The sequence below is a fragment of the Pleurodeles waltl genome, chromosome 5 (assembly GCF_031143425.1).
Source record: "Pleurodeles waltl isolate 20211129_DDA chromosome 5, aPleWal1.hap1.20221129, whole genome shotgun sequence".
NCBI classification, from domain to species: Eukaryota; Metazoa; Chordata; class Amphibia; order Caudata; family Salamandridae; genus Pleurodeles; species Pleurodeles waltl.
In genome coordinates, this window is record NC_090444.1 from 86,207,196 (window position 1) to 86,223,800 (window position 16,605).

General features: G+C 43.6%; 1 protein-coding gene across 2 annotated transcripts in view; it reads left to right on the forward strand.

The window, feature by feature from the left end:
* Nucleotides 1–16,605, forward strand: part of HADHB (hydroxyacyl-CoA dehydrogenase trifunctional multienzyme complex subunit beta) — a 103,404-nt gene that overhangs the window by 41,214 nt on the left and 45,585 nt on the right. For both annotated transcript variants that reach the window (XM_069233660.1, XM_069233661.1), the window contains exons 9-10: nucleotides 4,449–4,629; nucleotides 8,794–8,915. In XM_069233660.1, coding sequence (XP_069089761.1) covers nucleotides 4,449–4,629; nucleotides 8,794–8,915 — 303 coding nt within the window. The remainder of the gene's footprint in view (nucleotides 1–4,448; nucleotides 4,630–8,793; nucleotides 8,916–16,605) is intronic.

Consider the following 16,605-nt stretch of genomic DNA (forward strand, 5'->3'; position numbering starts at 1 on the left):
CATTCCGTAAAACGCCCTTTCGAGGGGGGTTTCGGGGTCAAAGCACACAAGCCAGCACCTCACAAGCAACACCGTCCACTTACCAGGGACAGTATAGAGGAGGTTTTCGGGGACAATATAGAGGAGGGCAATTCCCTAGAAATAGAGGGAGATTTCAAAGCCCCAAAACCCCTACTACTAAACAATGACTCACATGTCACTCACCCCCTCCACACAACACCAGCGGGGGGAAGAATAGGTCATTATTACAAAGCATGGGAGGAAATCACTACAGACACTTGGGTTCTAGCAATTATCCAACATGGTTATTGCATAGAATTTCTACAATTCCCTCCAAACATACCACCAAAAGCACAAAATTTAACAACACACCATTCCAATCTCCTGGAGATAGAAGTGCAGGCACTATTGCAAAAGAATGCAATCGAATTAGTGCCAAACACACAAATAAACACAGGAGTTTACTCACTGTACTTTCTGATACCAAAGAAGGACAAAACGCTGAGACCAATCCTAGACCTCAGAGTAGTGAACACTTTCATCAAATCAGACCACTTCCACATGGTCACACTACAAGAAGTATTGCCATTGCTAAAACTACACGACTACATGGCAACTTTAGACCTCAAGGATGCTTATTTCCATATACCAATACACCCATCGCACAGGAAATACCTAAGGTTTGTATTCAAAGGAATACATTACCAATTCAAGGTACTGCCTTTCGGATTAACAACCGCACCAAGAGTCTTTACCAAATGTCTAGCGGTAGTCGCTGCACACATAAGAAGGCAGCAAATACATGTGTTCCCATATTTGGACGACTGGCTAATCAAGGCCCATTCGTTCATACAGTGCTCAAATCACACAAATCACATCATACAAACCCTCTTCAAACTCGGGTTCACCGTCAATTTCACAAAATCCAAAATTCTGCCACGCAAGGTACAACAATACCTGGGAGCCATAATAGACACATCAAAGGGAGTAGCCACTCCAAGTCCACAAAGAATTCAAAATTTCAACACCATCATACAACGCATGTATCCAACACAAAAGATACAGGCAAAGATGGTATTACAACTCCTAGGCATGATGTCATCATGCATAGCCATTGTCCCAAACGCAAGACTGCACATGAGGCCCTTACAACAATGCCTAGCATCACAGTGGTCTCAAGCACAGGGTCACCTTCTAGATCTGGTGTTAATAGACCGCCAAACTTACCTCTCGCTTCTGTGGTGGAACAACATAAATTTAAACAAGGGGCGGCCTTTCCAAGACCCAGTGCCACAATACGTAATAACAACAGATGCTTCCATGACAGGGTGGGGAGCACACCTCGATCAACACGGCATACAAGGACAATGGAACGTACATCAAACAAAACTGCATATCAATCACCTAGAACTTATAGCAGTTTTTCAAGCACTAAAAGCTTTCCAACCAATAATAGTTCACAAATACATTCTCGTCAAAACAGACAACATGACAACAATGTATTATCTAAACAAGCAGGGAGGGACGCACTCCACGCAGTTAAGCCTGCTAGCACAAAAAATTTGGCATTGGGCAATTCACAACCAAATTCGCCTAATTGCACAGTTTATACCAGGGATACAAAATCAACTCGCAGACAATCTCTCTCGAGATCACCAACAGGTCCACGAATGGGAAATTCACCCCCAAATTCTGAACACTTATTTCAAACTCTGGGGAACACCTCAGATAGACTTGTTTGCGACAAGGGAGAACGCAAAATGCCAAAACTTCGCATCCAGGTACCCACACAAACAATCCCAAGGCAATGCCCTATGGATGAACTGGTCAGGGATATTTGCTTACGCTTTTCCTCCTCTCCCTCTCCTTCCTTACCTGGTAAACAAACTCAGTCAAAGCAAACTCAAACTCATATTGATAGCACCAACTTGGGCAAGGCAACCCTGGTACACAACGCTGCTAGACCTATCAGTGGTACCCTGCATCAAATTGCCCAACAGGCCAGATCTGTTAACACAGCACAACCAAAAGATCAGACACCCAGATCCAGCATCGCTGAATCTAGCAATCTGGCTCCTGAAATCCTAGAATTCGGGCACTTACAACTTACCCAAGAATGTATGAAAGTCATAAAACAAGCAAGAAGGCCATCCACCAGGCACTGCTATGCAAGTAAATGGAAGAGGTTTGTTTGCTACTGCCATATTAATCAAATACAACCATTACACACAACTCCAGAACATGTAGTGGGTTACTTGCTTCACTTACAAAAATCTAACCTAGCTTTCTCTTCCATTAAGATTCACCTTGCAGCAATATCTGCATACCTGCAGACTACCTATTCAACTTCCCTATATAGAATACCAGTCATTAAAGCATTCATGGAGGGGCTTAGGAGAATTATACCACCAAGAACACTACCTGTTCCTTCATGGAACCTAAATGTTGTCCTAACTAGACTTATGGGTCCACCTTTTGAACCCATGCACTCCTGCGATATACAGTTCCTAACCTGGAAGGTGGCATTTCTCATCGCCATTACTTCCCTGAGAAGAGTAAGCGAGATTCAGGCGTTTACTATACAGGAACCTTTTATACAACTACACAAAAATAAAGTCGTCCTAAGGACCAATCCTAAATTTTTGCCAAAGGTTATTTCACCGTTCCATCTAAATCAAACAGTGGAACTTCCAGTGTTCTTTCCACAGCCAGATACCGTAGCTGAAAGGGCACTACATACATTAGATGTCAAAAGAGCGTTGATGTATTACATTGACAGAACAAAGAACATCAGAAAGACTAAACAACTCTTTATTGCATTTCAAAAACCTCATGCAGGAAACCCAATTTCAAAACAAGGTATAGCCAGATGGATAGTTAAATGCATCCAAATCTGCTACCTTAAAGCTAAACGACAGCTGCCCATTACACCAAGGGCACACTCAACCAGAAAGAAAGGTGCTACCATGGCCTTTCTAGGAAACATCCCAATGCAAGAAATATGTAAGGCAGCCACATGGTCTACGCCTCACACATTCACCAAGCACTACTGTGTAGACGTGTTATCCGCACAACAAGCCACAGTAGGTCAAGCCGTATTAAGGACATTATTTCAAACTACTTCCACTCCTACAGGCTGATCCACCGCTTTTGGGGAAATAACTGCTTACTAGTCTATGCAGAACATGCGTATCTACAGCGACAGATGCCATCGAACTGAAAATGTCACTTACCCAGTGTACATCTGTTCGTGGCATCAGTCGCAGTAGATTCGCATGTGCCCACCCGCCTCCCCGGGAGCCTGTAGCAGTTTGGAAGTTACCTTCAATTATTTATATATGTATCATCTCAACCTTAAATAGGTGCATACTTAGTCACTCCATTGCATGGGCACTATTACTACAATTCAACTCCTACCTCACCCTCTGCGGGGAAAAACAATCGAAGATGGAGTCGACGCCCATGCGCAATGGAGACGAAAGGAGGAGTCACTCGGTCCCGTGACTCGAAAGACTTCTTCGAAGAAAAACAACTTGTAACACTCCGGCCCAACACCAGATGGCGAGCTATTGCAGAACATGCGAATCTACTGCGACTGATGCCACGAACAGATGTACACTGGGTAAGTGACATTTTCATTCTAAAGCAGCCTTGTCTACTCTGCCCCCTTAACACTGCATAGTTCAGGCCCCCCACCTCCCACCCCACCCCTCCCAACCTCTAGGAACATAGCAATACACTTCCATTGCCTAAGAAAAGAACCTCGCCGTTATCTTATGCACATGAACCGGCCATGGGATTCCAAAGGTATCCCACAGACCTCCATTACTCTAGCTCCCACATACACAAAGTGCAAGTACCACACAGGCCCATCCACAAATATGCACATCACACACTCTGGATGTTAGGATCTAGGATTAGGGGTTGAGGTTAGGATCTGGGTTATTGCATAGAAGTGAAATTTGACATGAATGGGCCTCTAGGCCTCCACTCCAGTGACCCAGATAAAACATCTAATCACAACTCTGGATTCACAAAACATGGTACATTGACACGCACTACCACTGGACATTCTTAACCCACAACAGGGACAGTTATCCACTGTCTGTAAATTGGAGACACACCTGGTTTGACCCTTCAGGTGACGGTACAGATTCAAGACCTCACTTGTGTTAAAGGACAGGCCTAGAGCGCTACTCGCGCACTAGATTAGTATGAGGATAGGACCAAAAGTAAAAAAAAAAAAAAAAAACAGGGTACCAGGTAACTCGCAGTTGGGCACTCAAGGCCGGGAAACTTTGAATGGTGTACAGCTGACATTCTTGTCCCTACACTGTTATTTTGCTATTACAAGGAGGTGTTTTTGCTTTGATCAGGAATGTTAAAATGCAATGCCAATATGTCATTTTTAAGCAGTATTGTAAATGCTGATTTAAACTTCATTACAGCTACCTGCTGTGGCTGAATTCTCTACCAGTGAGACCATGGGGCACTCTGCAGATCGCCTCGCTGCTGCTTTTGGTGTGTCCCGAGTGGAACAGGATGAGTATGCCCTGCGTTCTCACACTTTGGCTAAGAAGGCTCAGGATGAGGGACTGCTCTCAGATGTCGTACCATACAAAGTGCCTGGTAAGACTGCATTTTTATCCTGATCATCGGAGTTGTTCTCTGGCGAAGTGATGAATTAATGGTTGAGACAAAAGCAAAATGACAATGTGTTTTACTCCTTTTAAATAGTGGAATTGTTGGGGTTTATACTTGTGGGGCATTGGGTAAGATGGAATTGATAGATCTCTCAGACTGGAATACCTGTTTAGTGCCATAATTAGTGAGTGGTGTAGTATTTCCTGACTCTTGTTGAAGTACATGTTGTTCATTGGTGTAGGAAAATGGCTTCCTGTTGCAGTTACCCCCCACTTTTTGCCTGATATTGATGCTGACTTGACTGAGAAGTGTGCTGGGACCCTGCTAACCAGGCCCCAGCATCAGTGTTCTTTCATTACAAATGTACCATTATTTCCACAGTTGGCACCCCCCTGGCACCCAGATAAGTCCCTTGTAAAATGTACCAGTGGTACCAAGGGCCCTGTGAACAGGGAAGGTCCCTAAGGGCTGCAGCATGTGTTGTACCACCCTAAGGGACCCCTCACCTAACACATGCACATTGCCATTGCAGAGTGTGTGTTGGTGGGGGAGAAAAAGGCAAAGTCGACATGGCATACCCCTCAGGATGCCATAACCACAAAATACTGCCTGTTGCATAGATGCGTCACCCTCTAGCAGGCCTTACAGCCCTAAGGCAGGGTGCACTATACCACAGGTGAGGGTATAGCTGCATGGGCAGTATGCCCCTACAGTGTCTAAGTCTATTCTTAGACATTGTAAGTACAGGGTGGCCATATTAAGTATATGGTCTGGGAGTTTGTCAAAATGAACTCCACAGCTCCAAAAATGGCTACACCGAATACTGGGAAGTTTGGTATCAAGCTTCTCAGAATAATAAACCCAAACTGATGCCAGTGTTGGATTTACTAACAAAATGCACACAGAGGGCATCTTAGAGATGCCCCCTGTATTTTACCCAATCCTTAAGTGCAGGACTGACTGGTCTGTGCCAGCCAGCTGCTGAGAGACAAGTTTCTGACCCCCTGGGGTGAGGGCTTTTGTGCCCTCTGAGGCCAGAAACAAAGCCTACTCTGGGTGGAGGTGCTTTACACCTCCCCCTGCAGGAACTGTAACACCTAGCAGTGAGCTTCAAAGGCTAGGCTTCGTGTTACAATGCCCCAGGGCACTCCAGCTAGTGGAAATGCCCGCCCCCTGGACACAGCCCCCACTTTTGGCGGCAAGTCCAGTGTGATAATGAGAAAAACAAGGAGTCACCACCCACCAGTCAGGACAGCCCCTAAGGTGTACTGAGCTGAGGTGACCCCTTCCTTTTAGAAATCCTCCATCTTGATTTTTGAGGATTCCCCCAATAGGAATAGGGATGTGCCCCCCTCCCCTCAGGGAGGAGGCACAAGGAGGGTGTAACCACCCTCAAGGACACACCCCTAATTTGAGTATTTAGGGGCGACCCTGAACCCAGGAAATCAGATTCCTGCAACCTGAACTAACAAGAAGGACTGCTGACCTACAAGCCTGCAGAGACGATGGACAACGACAACTGCTTTGGCTGCAGTCCTACCGGCCTGTGTCCTGAGTCGAGAACCTGCAACCAGCGACTCATCCAACAGGGACTAGCGACCTCTGAAGCCTCAGAGAACTGCCCTGACCCCCAGGACCAAGAAACTCCCGTGAGCAGTGGCTCTGCTCAACAATCTGCAACAAACTTGCAACTTTTCTTCAACTTCAAAGACCTCACTCTTTCTGCCGGAAGCGTGAGACTTCACACTCTGCACCCGATGCCTCCGGCTCGAGATCCAGAGAACCAACACCACAGGGAGGACTCCCTGGCGACTGCGACCCCGTGAGTAGCCCGAGACGACCTCCCTGACCCACACAGCGACGATTACAGAGAGAATCCAGAGGCTCCCCCTGACTGCGACTGCCTGTAACAAGGGACCCAAAGTCTGGACCAAGCAATGCACCCACAGCCCCCTGGACCTGAAGGAACCGAACCTCAGTGCAGGAGTGACCCCTAGGCGACTCTCTGCCTACCCCAGGTGGTGGCTGTCCCGAGAAGCCTCACTTTCTCCCCCCCCCGTGCCTGCCTGCACCGCTATACTGACCCCTGGGTCCCTCCATTGAAACCTATCTAAAACCCGACTCCTGCTTTGCAAACTGAACCCGGCTGCCCCTGTGCCGTTGAGGGTGTGTTTTGTGTGCCTACTTGTGTCTCCTCTTCCCCTCCCCCCAAAGTGCTCTACAAACCTCCCCCTGGTCTGCTCCCGAGGACGCGGGTACTTACCTGCTGGCAGACTGGAACCAGAGCACCCCTGTTCTCCATAGGCGCCTATGTGTTTTGGGCACCTCTTTGACCTCTGCACCTGACTGACCCTGAGCTGCTGGTGTGGTAACTTTGGGGTTGCCTTGAACCCCCAACGGTGGGCTGCCTATGCCCAGGAACTGAGACTTGTAAGTGTCTTACTTACCTCACAATCTGACCAATACTTACCTCCCCCAGGAACTGTTGATTTTTGCACTGTCTACTTTTAGCTTATTGCCATTTTAACAAAAACTGTATATGTTATTGCTCTGATTCAAAGTTCCTAACTTGCCTGTGTGGAGTACCTTGCATTTTATGTATTTACTTCAAATCTTGAACTTGTGGTTCGAAAAATAAATTAAGAAAATATATTTTTCTATATAAAAAGCTATTGGCCTGGAGTAAAGTCTTTGAGTGTGTGTTCCTCATTTATTGCCTGTGTGTGTACAACAAATGCTTAACACTACCCTCTGATAAAGCCTACTGCTAGACAATATTACCACAACATAGAGCATTAGAATTATATAATTGTGCCACTATCTTACCTCTAAGGAGAACCCTTGAACTCTGTGCACACTATCTCTTCCTTTGAAATAGTACACACAGAGCCAACTTTTTACAATTGGCTATTGGAATTGTTGAATTAGAAAGTGATTGCACACACATTAGCTGCATATGTTTCCCAGAAGTTGCACATTTTTTTATGACCTACTGGTTCACTTTTTGTAGTCTAAGGGCCCATATTTACCAGAATTCAAAACGTAACATAGCAACCCAGCTGATATCACTGAGTATGAGTGGTCATCAGATGACCAATGCTTTTCTGTAAACCTTTATTTAAAGCTTCGATATTTTTGTCTCCAATGACACTCCACTTGTAATATTTGCTGGGCTTAAGGAATGTATGTTGTAGGTAGTTTATGCTACTCTCTGTGATATCTGGATATTGTAAGTGGCAGTTATGGAATTTAGGGAATATAAAGCTGTGGTTGCTACCTGCAAGGTTTCCAGTTTCAGATGCAAAAGAATGAGTGAAATTACAATTAGGTGAAACAACTCATTCAAAATCTTTCTCTGACATGTGGGAGTATAGTGCAGTATTGGCAGAACAACTGCATAAAGGGTGGATTGGCAGAGCTTTGTCTGGGCCAAAGAAATACAAAGTTTTTTGTTGCTTAACACGTGGCTACTGTGCCGAGTTGCCTCGGTACCTAAAGGGCTTCTTATAGGTTTGATTCAGCTTAAATTTCATTAGTAGACCTACCCAGGCCCCTAAAAATACATTTCAGGGTTATTTGTTCTGTTAAAGGTGGGCTGTATTGGTAATACTGCTAGTGGGTTACTTTTGATGTGTGTTGGGATATAGCAGTGTTGTTCAAGATGCCCAACACTGTAAGAGTATTTATTTTTATAGCAGCTACGGCTAGGCCTGCTTTATCAAACCTTATTAGCAGTATGGAGATGGGAATGATTTAGGATGCAATATTGCTTAATTGCAAAAACTGTTGTTCAGTTTTCTAGGAGAGGACTTGAGTAATTATGCCTTAAGCTAGTTGCTAGTCACTACTAGCTAGTCTTTATGAGGGTAGTGACTTGAAGAATCAAATGTACGCCATTTGTACTGCAGGTGCGGTTGATGCTGGTCAATGACCTGGTTATCCTCAAGGCATACGTTTGCTAATTTGAAGATAATAAGGCCAATTTTTAATTTTACTTTCATCTCTTTAACTTTGTGAATTGAATATGATTCATGCATTGCTTCTCTATCGTGTGTGTGATTTCTCTGCCATGTACATTTTGTAGTTTCCATATGTAGAATTTTCCCTTACTATTGTCTCATGAATTTTCATACTGGTTTATTTTTACAGGGAAAGATACTGTGATAAACGATAATGGCATCCGTCCTTCTTCCATGGAGGCGATGGGAAAACTAAAGCCTGCTTTCATAAAACCCCATGGGACAGTCACCGCTGCAAACTCCTCCTTCCTGGTAAGGTGCAACCACTACCACGTGTTTTAATACATCGATGTCTTACAAAAATACGCAGCTTTTTATTTTTGATATGGTCTTTAAAATGTTGATGGTGCCTTTGAAGACAAACAATCTATAACTGTTTAAAAAACGATTTACTTGTTTCTGTGTATGGTATGTACGTACTTCAAAACGGCAAATATAAACAGAAAGTACTTTTAATGCTTTGAAATGTGTTCTAGGGTACGTTAACAAGCCCTGACTAATAAAGTAAACAAAAGCAGAAAAGTAATTGAAGTCACAAATGAATACATACCTCTTTTTTTTTTAAAGTCCTATTTACTATCAAAGCCAGGTCATTGCAGACACTTGAAACTGCAATAATCAACCGGCCTCTGTTCTTGGAACAGTGGCAACCCAGCTGCTGACAAGCAAGGCCATAAACAGAAAGCAGCAAGGAAATCACGTGCCTTTTTTATTCCACCCACTTTAATGTTTAAAAGGCACAGCTGGGAATGGCTTTTATGTTTTCGCCCCAAGCTGTATATTAATTAGAAGGGTAACAGATTCAGTCTGATGGTGAGTTACAGCTTGTATCTGCAGACTAAGATCTAAACTGGTTACTTGTGTTGCTCTGAATAAAACGAAAGTGACAGTTTACAGGTCTCACTGATCGTCGTTCAGGCCAGGCCTGACCTACTATACAAGATGTGAAATGGGAGCACTCTGCAATCTGCAGTGATGATCCACACAGTAGTAGTTTCTCTTCTAGTTATATTAAGTATGGATGCCGGTTGTTATAGCGCCCATGAGCTCAAAAGCAGGCCATTTTCTGTATTGGATACTCTCGTCTCTCCTCCTCTTGTGGGATAACTTCTTGTTGTGATACCCGATATCCGTAAATATGTCGGGTGAACCCCTCATATATTTTATATTCATTCTCATTTACAAGCGCACAGCCTGAGTTGCCACTGAATTTAAAATGTATAAATTGTACAACCGCCTCAGGGGGGTGGGGGCTTTCTCCTTTACATTCCAGGCAGTGCTTTGCTAGGCCAGTGCTTCAATACCCTTGTAGTCCTCCGTTGCGGGCTATACTGGCCATTAAAGACCCTCTACCTTGTTAAAGATGCTTGCTTTTGGCTCTGGCCTTTAACGCTGGAGTGGGCCTTTAGGAGCTAGTATAGCCTGCCCGCTATACGAGGTCATTGGAATGATTGAGACCATTGAAGACAATGGAGTAGCCCTGTGCTTATGATGGCTGGTGTGATCTCGGAGCTCCAACATTACAATATTTGTCTTCATGTTTCTCCCTTTTTAATTTAGAACTTTCTACCCTTAGTGGATGAAACGTTCTAATAGCCTTTTAGACCTTCTGCCCTGGGTTATACCAGTTGTTAAAGGCCGTCTTCCTCGTAAAAGGCTCGCACCTGCACCTGGGGCCCATAACTTTGGTTCAGGGCCCTCAGCAACCGGGATAGGCAATGGACCTATAAGGCTATATTAAGCCAATGGTATTTATGGTATTCATAAATAGAGGTATATCTCCAGTAACACCTTAAATCATGCTTCATGGCAAAGCTCTTCCTACTGAAGCATGTTAAACTCTGTGCCACTACAAGTTACTCTACAAAGTCAGACAGCTTGTCATCTCTTTGCACACATTCTGAGTGTGAGGTGACTGAAAACTATGCTGTTGGTTTGTTGCCTAGTGGCCTTTGTTACATGATTGCAAACCAGGTCACAGTTTTCTGACATTCCCTAATATTGAAAAACCTTTACCATGCGAAGACTGTTACCAAAACTCCCTTATCACTAACACAGCTCTAGCAACCAGACGGAAAGAACGAAACTTACAGTCCTGATTAAAGCAGGGCTATGGCTGGTCAGCGTGGCTGTTGTAGCCATTTCCTTATAACTGGTCTGTTATAGTAATGAACAGAGTGCGTGATTGAGTGACTGAAGGACTCTACCCGAGAATCTAAAAGAGGAGGCTATTCACTGTCCTCCGAAATGGCTTCTTTGTCTAGGGCTTTATTGCTTAATGGAATTCACCACGTTTTCATCAATTCTTGGCTGGGATGTGATGACTCTATCTCTTTTTCTGTCTCTTTAGTTAGATCCTTGATGATCTTTGAAACTCTTATCACTTCATGCCCTATCAAAGCTACTAATCCTTTTTGTCACAGGTTTTCTGTAACCTTGTTTGAGTATCTTCGTATTGCAACCCTTTGTAAGAGCAGAGGAAACCAGTCACAGGAGAACAAGAATATAGATTAATTGGGTGTCGGAAGCTGGCTCTTTAAGAAGTGTAAAAGGTGAGCTGTAGTGTGCAAAGAGTCCAGGGGTTCCCTTATCAGTGGACCGAGGCTTGCTCTAACAATCTCATGGTGCTCTTTTAGGGGGTAGTGTGGTCGAGCAGCCTTAAGCTTATCAGCGAGGAGTGTTAGACATCTGCAGTAGGCACATAGTCAATAAATTACACCCACGACTCAATTATGAGATCCACACCAATTTACAAAAATAAAAAGTATCTTTATATATGTTTAGGCACCAAAATCAATACGCTCAGGTAAGTACATTTTGAGAGAAATTATTACAGTTTTGCAGCGTGAATCTTCTCTGGATTCACATGCTGTGCATTTTTCTGCCATCTAGTGGTTAGGTCCTGAATTCCCCACTGTTTTGTAGTCCTTCTGTTTAACTTTTTGTTTGTTGGTGGGTGGAAATACCATTTGGTGTCCCCTAGTGACTTCATTCTACTTCTCCCAGATGTTCCTACCTTTGGTTGCTATCTTCAGATTCTTTTTTTTTTTTTTTTTTTCCGCCGTTGGATCTGGATGTTGCACAGAGGTCTCGACACAACAAAAAGTTTTTAAAAGTTTTTTGTAGAGAAGTTCGTCTAACGGGGACAGATCATCAAGAGTGAGCTGCGGAAAAGGGAATTCTGCAACAGAGTGGTAAGAATGCCCATTTAGGGGTGGGGGCCCTGGTCAGAGTAATGGAGAACACGGCGTTCCAGTTTTTGCAAGAACTGCAACCACAAGTACGCACAAAAGGACAAGTACCTGGTGTGTAACCTCTTCCTTCCTCTAGGTCATACGAGCGAAGATTGTATTGCCTGCTCTGTGTTCTCAGCAAAGACCCTGAAAGTAAGAGCAAAACAGAGGATGGTCCACCACGTGTTGCAAGGCCATAAGTCGACTCCTTCTCTCAAAGATTTCTGGCTGTCGAGTGATGAGAACGCTGCAGAGGGCGAAGCATTGGAGGGTGATTGTGAGATCGTTGACATGGAATACCAGGCAAACAAGAAAAGCCTAAAGTCAGAGGTAAGGGACACAGGACATTCCTCTAAGACTTGAGTCAAAGAAAACAGAATCTTCACCACACAAGTGGGCCTCGGTGTTGAAACACACTCCAGCCATAGGCAGCACACATGATAGAGTCACATGGAACCCTCAAGGGGGACTCCGCGGGGAGTAAAACTAAAAAAAAAAAAAAAAAACATAATGTCGGAGGTGAGAAAGGCGTCCACGTTGAAGACGCAACAATTAAGAACAGGTCACCGAAGCTCAAAGACTGATTCGTCGTCAAAAAAGGATTAGATGTCTAAGACCAAGACCACAAGCTCCAAAGAACGGGCTGCTCAGTTGCAAAAGAAAGAGGCTCAAGGCCAAAATGTCAGCACTTAATCAAAGAAAAAAGGTTTTCGATGAAAGCCTCAAAGAATTCAGGATCCCCCAAAAATTCCCAATGCCAAGACACACATCTGAGATGGAGGTTGAAGAAATACAGCCACTGCTCACGCCGGCACCTCAGGAAGAGAAAGAAGAGATGTTCTATGATGAGGAACAAAAGCAGACAGAGATGTATCAGGCTTCAGAGGAAGGAGAATATATTGAACAACAATGGGAGGATGTCGAGACATACTCACCAGAAGAGGGGGTCATATCTTACCAATCTAAACCCTCGCCACCACATGATATCTGCATGTACAATCTAGTTGCAGAGAATGCGGGAGACAGATTTAATGTCCAACTCCAGGTGGATAAACCTCAATCCTGTTTCCTTCTTGAAACATTGGTGCCAAGTCAGGCTAGAAGCCAATTTCTACCAATGCTCCCAAATATTCTTGACCAAGGACGAGAAGCATTCAAAGAACCAGCCACTTGTAGAGTAGTGACTCCAAGGACTGAAAAGAAATGTAAATAGTCCTCCAAGGACCCGCCTTGCATGCAGGGCACAGTGCCTACGGACTCCATAATAACATCAACGGCTAGGAAAAGAGCCAACATCCCCTACACCTAAGGGCCTACACCAGTAAAGGAGAGCAAGAGGATGGAACTCATGAGACGCAGAATGGAGCGTAGTGCTGCAAATCAGTGACTCATTGTGAACTCGAATGCAGTGCTCAACAGGCATTCGCATCAACATTGGGAGTGGAAGGGCAAATTGTTGAATCACCTCCCAGAACAATATAGAAAGAGAGCAGCCCATTTCATTGAAAGTGGGAAGAATACCACCAATGCATGCTTAAAATTTGCATTAGATGCAGCGGACACTTCCAGTCGACAGATGATAATGATGATCACACTTAGAAGGCACTCATGGCTAAGATTTTTTGGGTTTAAGCCAGACGTCCAGATGAATATCATAAACACGCCCTTTAATGGTCAACAGTTATTCAGGAGCTAAGTGGACGAAAGCTTAAATTGACTAAAGAAAGACAACAAAACAGCAAAGTCCATTTGGAGCACTACAGTTTCGGGGAGGAGTAAGAAGAGGTTCATGCGGCAAGATGGCCAGCCACAAGAGGTAGCTTCCAGGCAGGGAGCTCACATCAAGGGTTCCAGAGTGGAACCCAAAATACCACGATGCAGCAGAGCTGGTATCACCAACAGGGGCGCAGCTCCTTTCGAGGAATACCCAGAGGAAGAGGTCGGTCGAGTAGAGAGGTGCAAATACCTCAAGTGACTACCTCAAGTGACTACATAAAGAAGTAAGAACTTTTGCAAAAAACATCAGTGAACGAGGGACACATACAATTAGACCTAAGAAACAATTCATCAGTAGGTGGAAGATTTAAAAACTTCCTCCAGGAGTGGAGGAATATCATTTCTGACAAATGGATCTTAAACACCATTCAATTCAGATATTTCAAAGAACTAATCAAATTCCCTCCAGCGAGGGTACCAAAGGCACAGATACACTTAATAAGAAATTAGACTTCTCAAAGAGGGTCATAGTGTTTTGTCAAACAAGCACGAAAACTGGTCCCAGAGCAAGAAATCAACAAGGGAAATTACTCAACATATTTCCTAATTCCAAATGTAGACTGATCATCACGCCCAATATTAGACCTCTGGTTCATAAACCATTTTTATAAAAACCCAGAAATTCAAATAGAAAACTTTACAGGAAGTTGTACTACAAGAACAAGATTATATGGCAACCAAAAATCTGAAAGACGCTTATTTGCACATTCAAGTGAATGCAAGGCACAAGAAATACTTAAGATTTTTGGTAGACAAAACACTCGCTCAATTCACAGTACTAGCCTTCGGAATAAAATCTGCACCAAGAGTGTTAACAAAGTGCCTTGCAGCAGTAGCTGCACATCTCAGGAAAATGTGAATAATATGTGTGTCCGTATCCCGACGAAGGGTTAGACAGAGCAAACTTGGATCAAAAATGCAAACGACATTCAGGAGGTAATGAGGATACTGCACACTATAGGGCTCTCATTAAACATAGAAAAATCATCACCAGAACAAGAAAAGATTTTTTGGGGGGCAAGGCAAAGCTCAGTTCAGGGGAACAGACAAGCTGGACAGTCAAGCCTCATGCTCACACGAATGGGAGCTAAAACACTAGTAGAGAAAATATTTGAGAAGTGGGGAACTCCAAAAATAGACCTGTTTGCAGCCCCACAGAACACGAAATGCCAGTTCTTTGCCTCCAGACAACCGCACCATCAGTCTCTAGGGAATGCCCTTTCGATAAACTGCCTAGGGACATTTGCATACGCTTGTGCCCCAGTTCCATTGTTACACAGAGTACTCAACAAATGCAAGAGAATTCAGATGACAATCGTTTTAATTGCCCCTCATTGGGCAAGACAGACTTGGTACTCAGAGATAATACAATTAGCCAAAATAAGAGTCCAAAGGCTACCAAGACAGCAGGACCTTTTGTCAATGGAAGGGGGAAAAGTGTTACACCCGAGCCCGAGTCTTTAAACCTAGCAGCTTGGCTCCTGGAGACTTAAAATTTGGACATTTAAGGTTACCTAAAAAGACAATGGCAGTATTAAGAGACCAGAAAGCCAGTAACAAGAAAGTGTTACTTGGGAAAAATGTAAGAGATATTCACTTTAGTGTGTAAGGAAAGAATTAGCAGGGAAAAGCACAAGAGCAAGAACAGTATTAAAATATCTGACACACCTCTTGCAAGAAGGACTTGCCTATGCATCCTTAAGGGTGCATCTAGCAGCAACAGTGGCATATACAAGAGGATACGTGGGAAGACGTTTCTTCACAGCACCAGTAGTAAAAAATATTCCTGGAAGGAGCAAAAAGGCTATCTCCACCAAGAAAAATGCCAGCACCATCATGGAACGTTAATGTGGTACTAACCTAGCTTATGAAAAGAGCCTTCACACAAGGCCAACTTGCATATGCTAACGTTCAAGACTGCTATTTTGGTAGTCATTACCTAACTATGTAGAGTGAGTTACAAGTACTTACAATACAGGAACTGTATTTTCAAATTCACAAGAACAGAATAGTCATGAGAACATCTGCATTTCCTACCAAAGGTGGTGTCACAGTTCCACATGAACCAGTCTATACAAAAACCAAGTTTCTTTCAAAATCCAAAAACGCAAGAGGAAAGAACTTTACATACATTAGATGCAAGACGTTCAGACATATACTACATTGAAAGGACAAAATCTTGGAGAAAGACTCAACAACTATTTGTGTCAATTTTAGACAGTTAGATATGGAAACCAGTAACTAAAAACACCATTGCCTTTTTAGCAAATTCTCCATTACAAGAAAACTATGGTCATCAGTACACATGTTTACAAAACATTGTATTGATATTATAATCAACAAGGAAGCCCAGGTGGGGCAGAAGGTGCTACGACACCTGTTTTCAAATCAGTGCCCATCTTCAACCCAACCACTACAGGAGTAAATAAACTGATTTATCGTCAGATGCACAGCGTGTGAATCCACAAAAGATTCACGTAAAGATTCTTACCTGTAGGTGTAATTTTTGCAGCTTGAGGAATTTTCTGGAATCACAAGCGACCAACTCACCTCCACCAGGAAGATGGAAGGATAAAAAGCACACAAAAAAATAAAAAAAATCTGAAGATGGTGACCAAAATTGGGAACTTCCGGGGGAAGTAAACGACATCACTAGAGGACACCAGATAGTATTTCTGTTGATGCCAACAAAAGGACTGCAAAACTGGAGAACTCCTGACCCAACCTCTACATGGCAAAATAATGCACAGCATGTGAATTCAGAAAATTCTTCAAGCAGCAAAACTACACCTACAGGTAAGAAACCTTAATGTTTTGAAAAGTCGACAGTGCAGTTTTCTGAGGCTGTAATGTTATCCTATCGAGGAGAAACAAAACAGACAAACAGGGACTCACCAGTGACTTATAGGACCAATCTTCCAGACTTAAGGTGA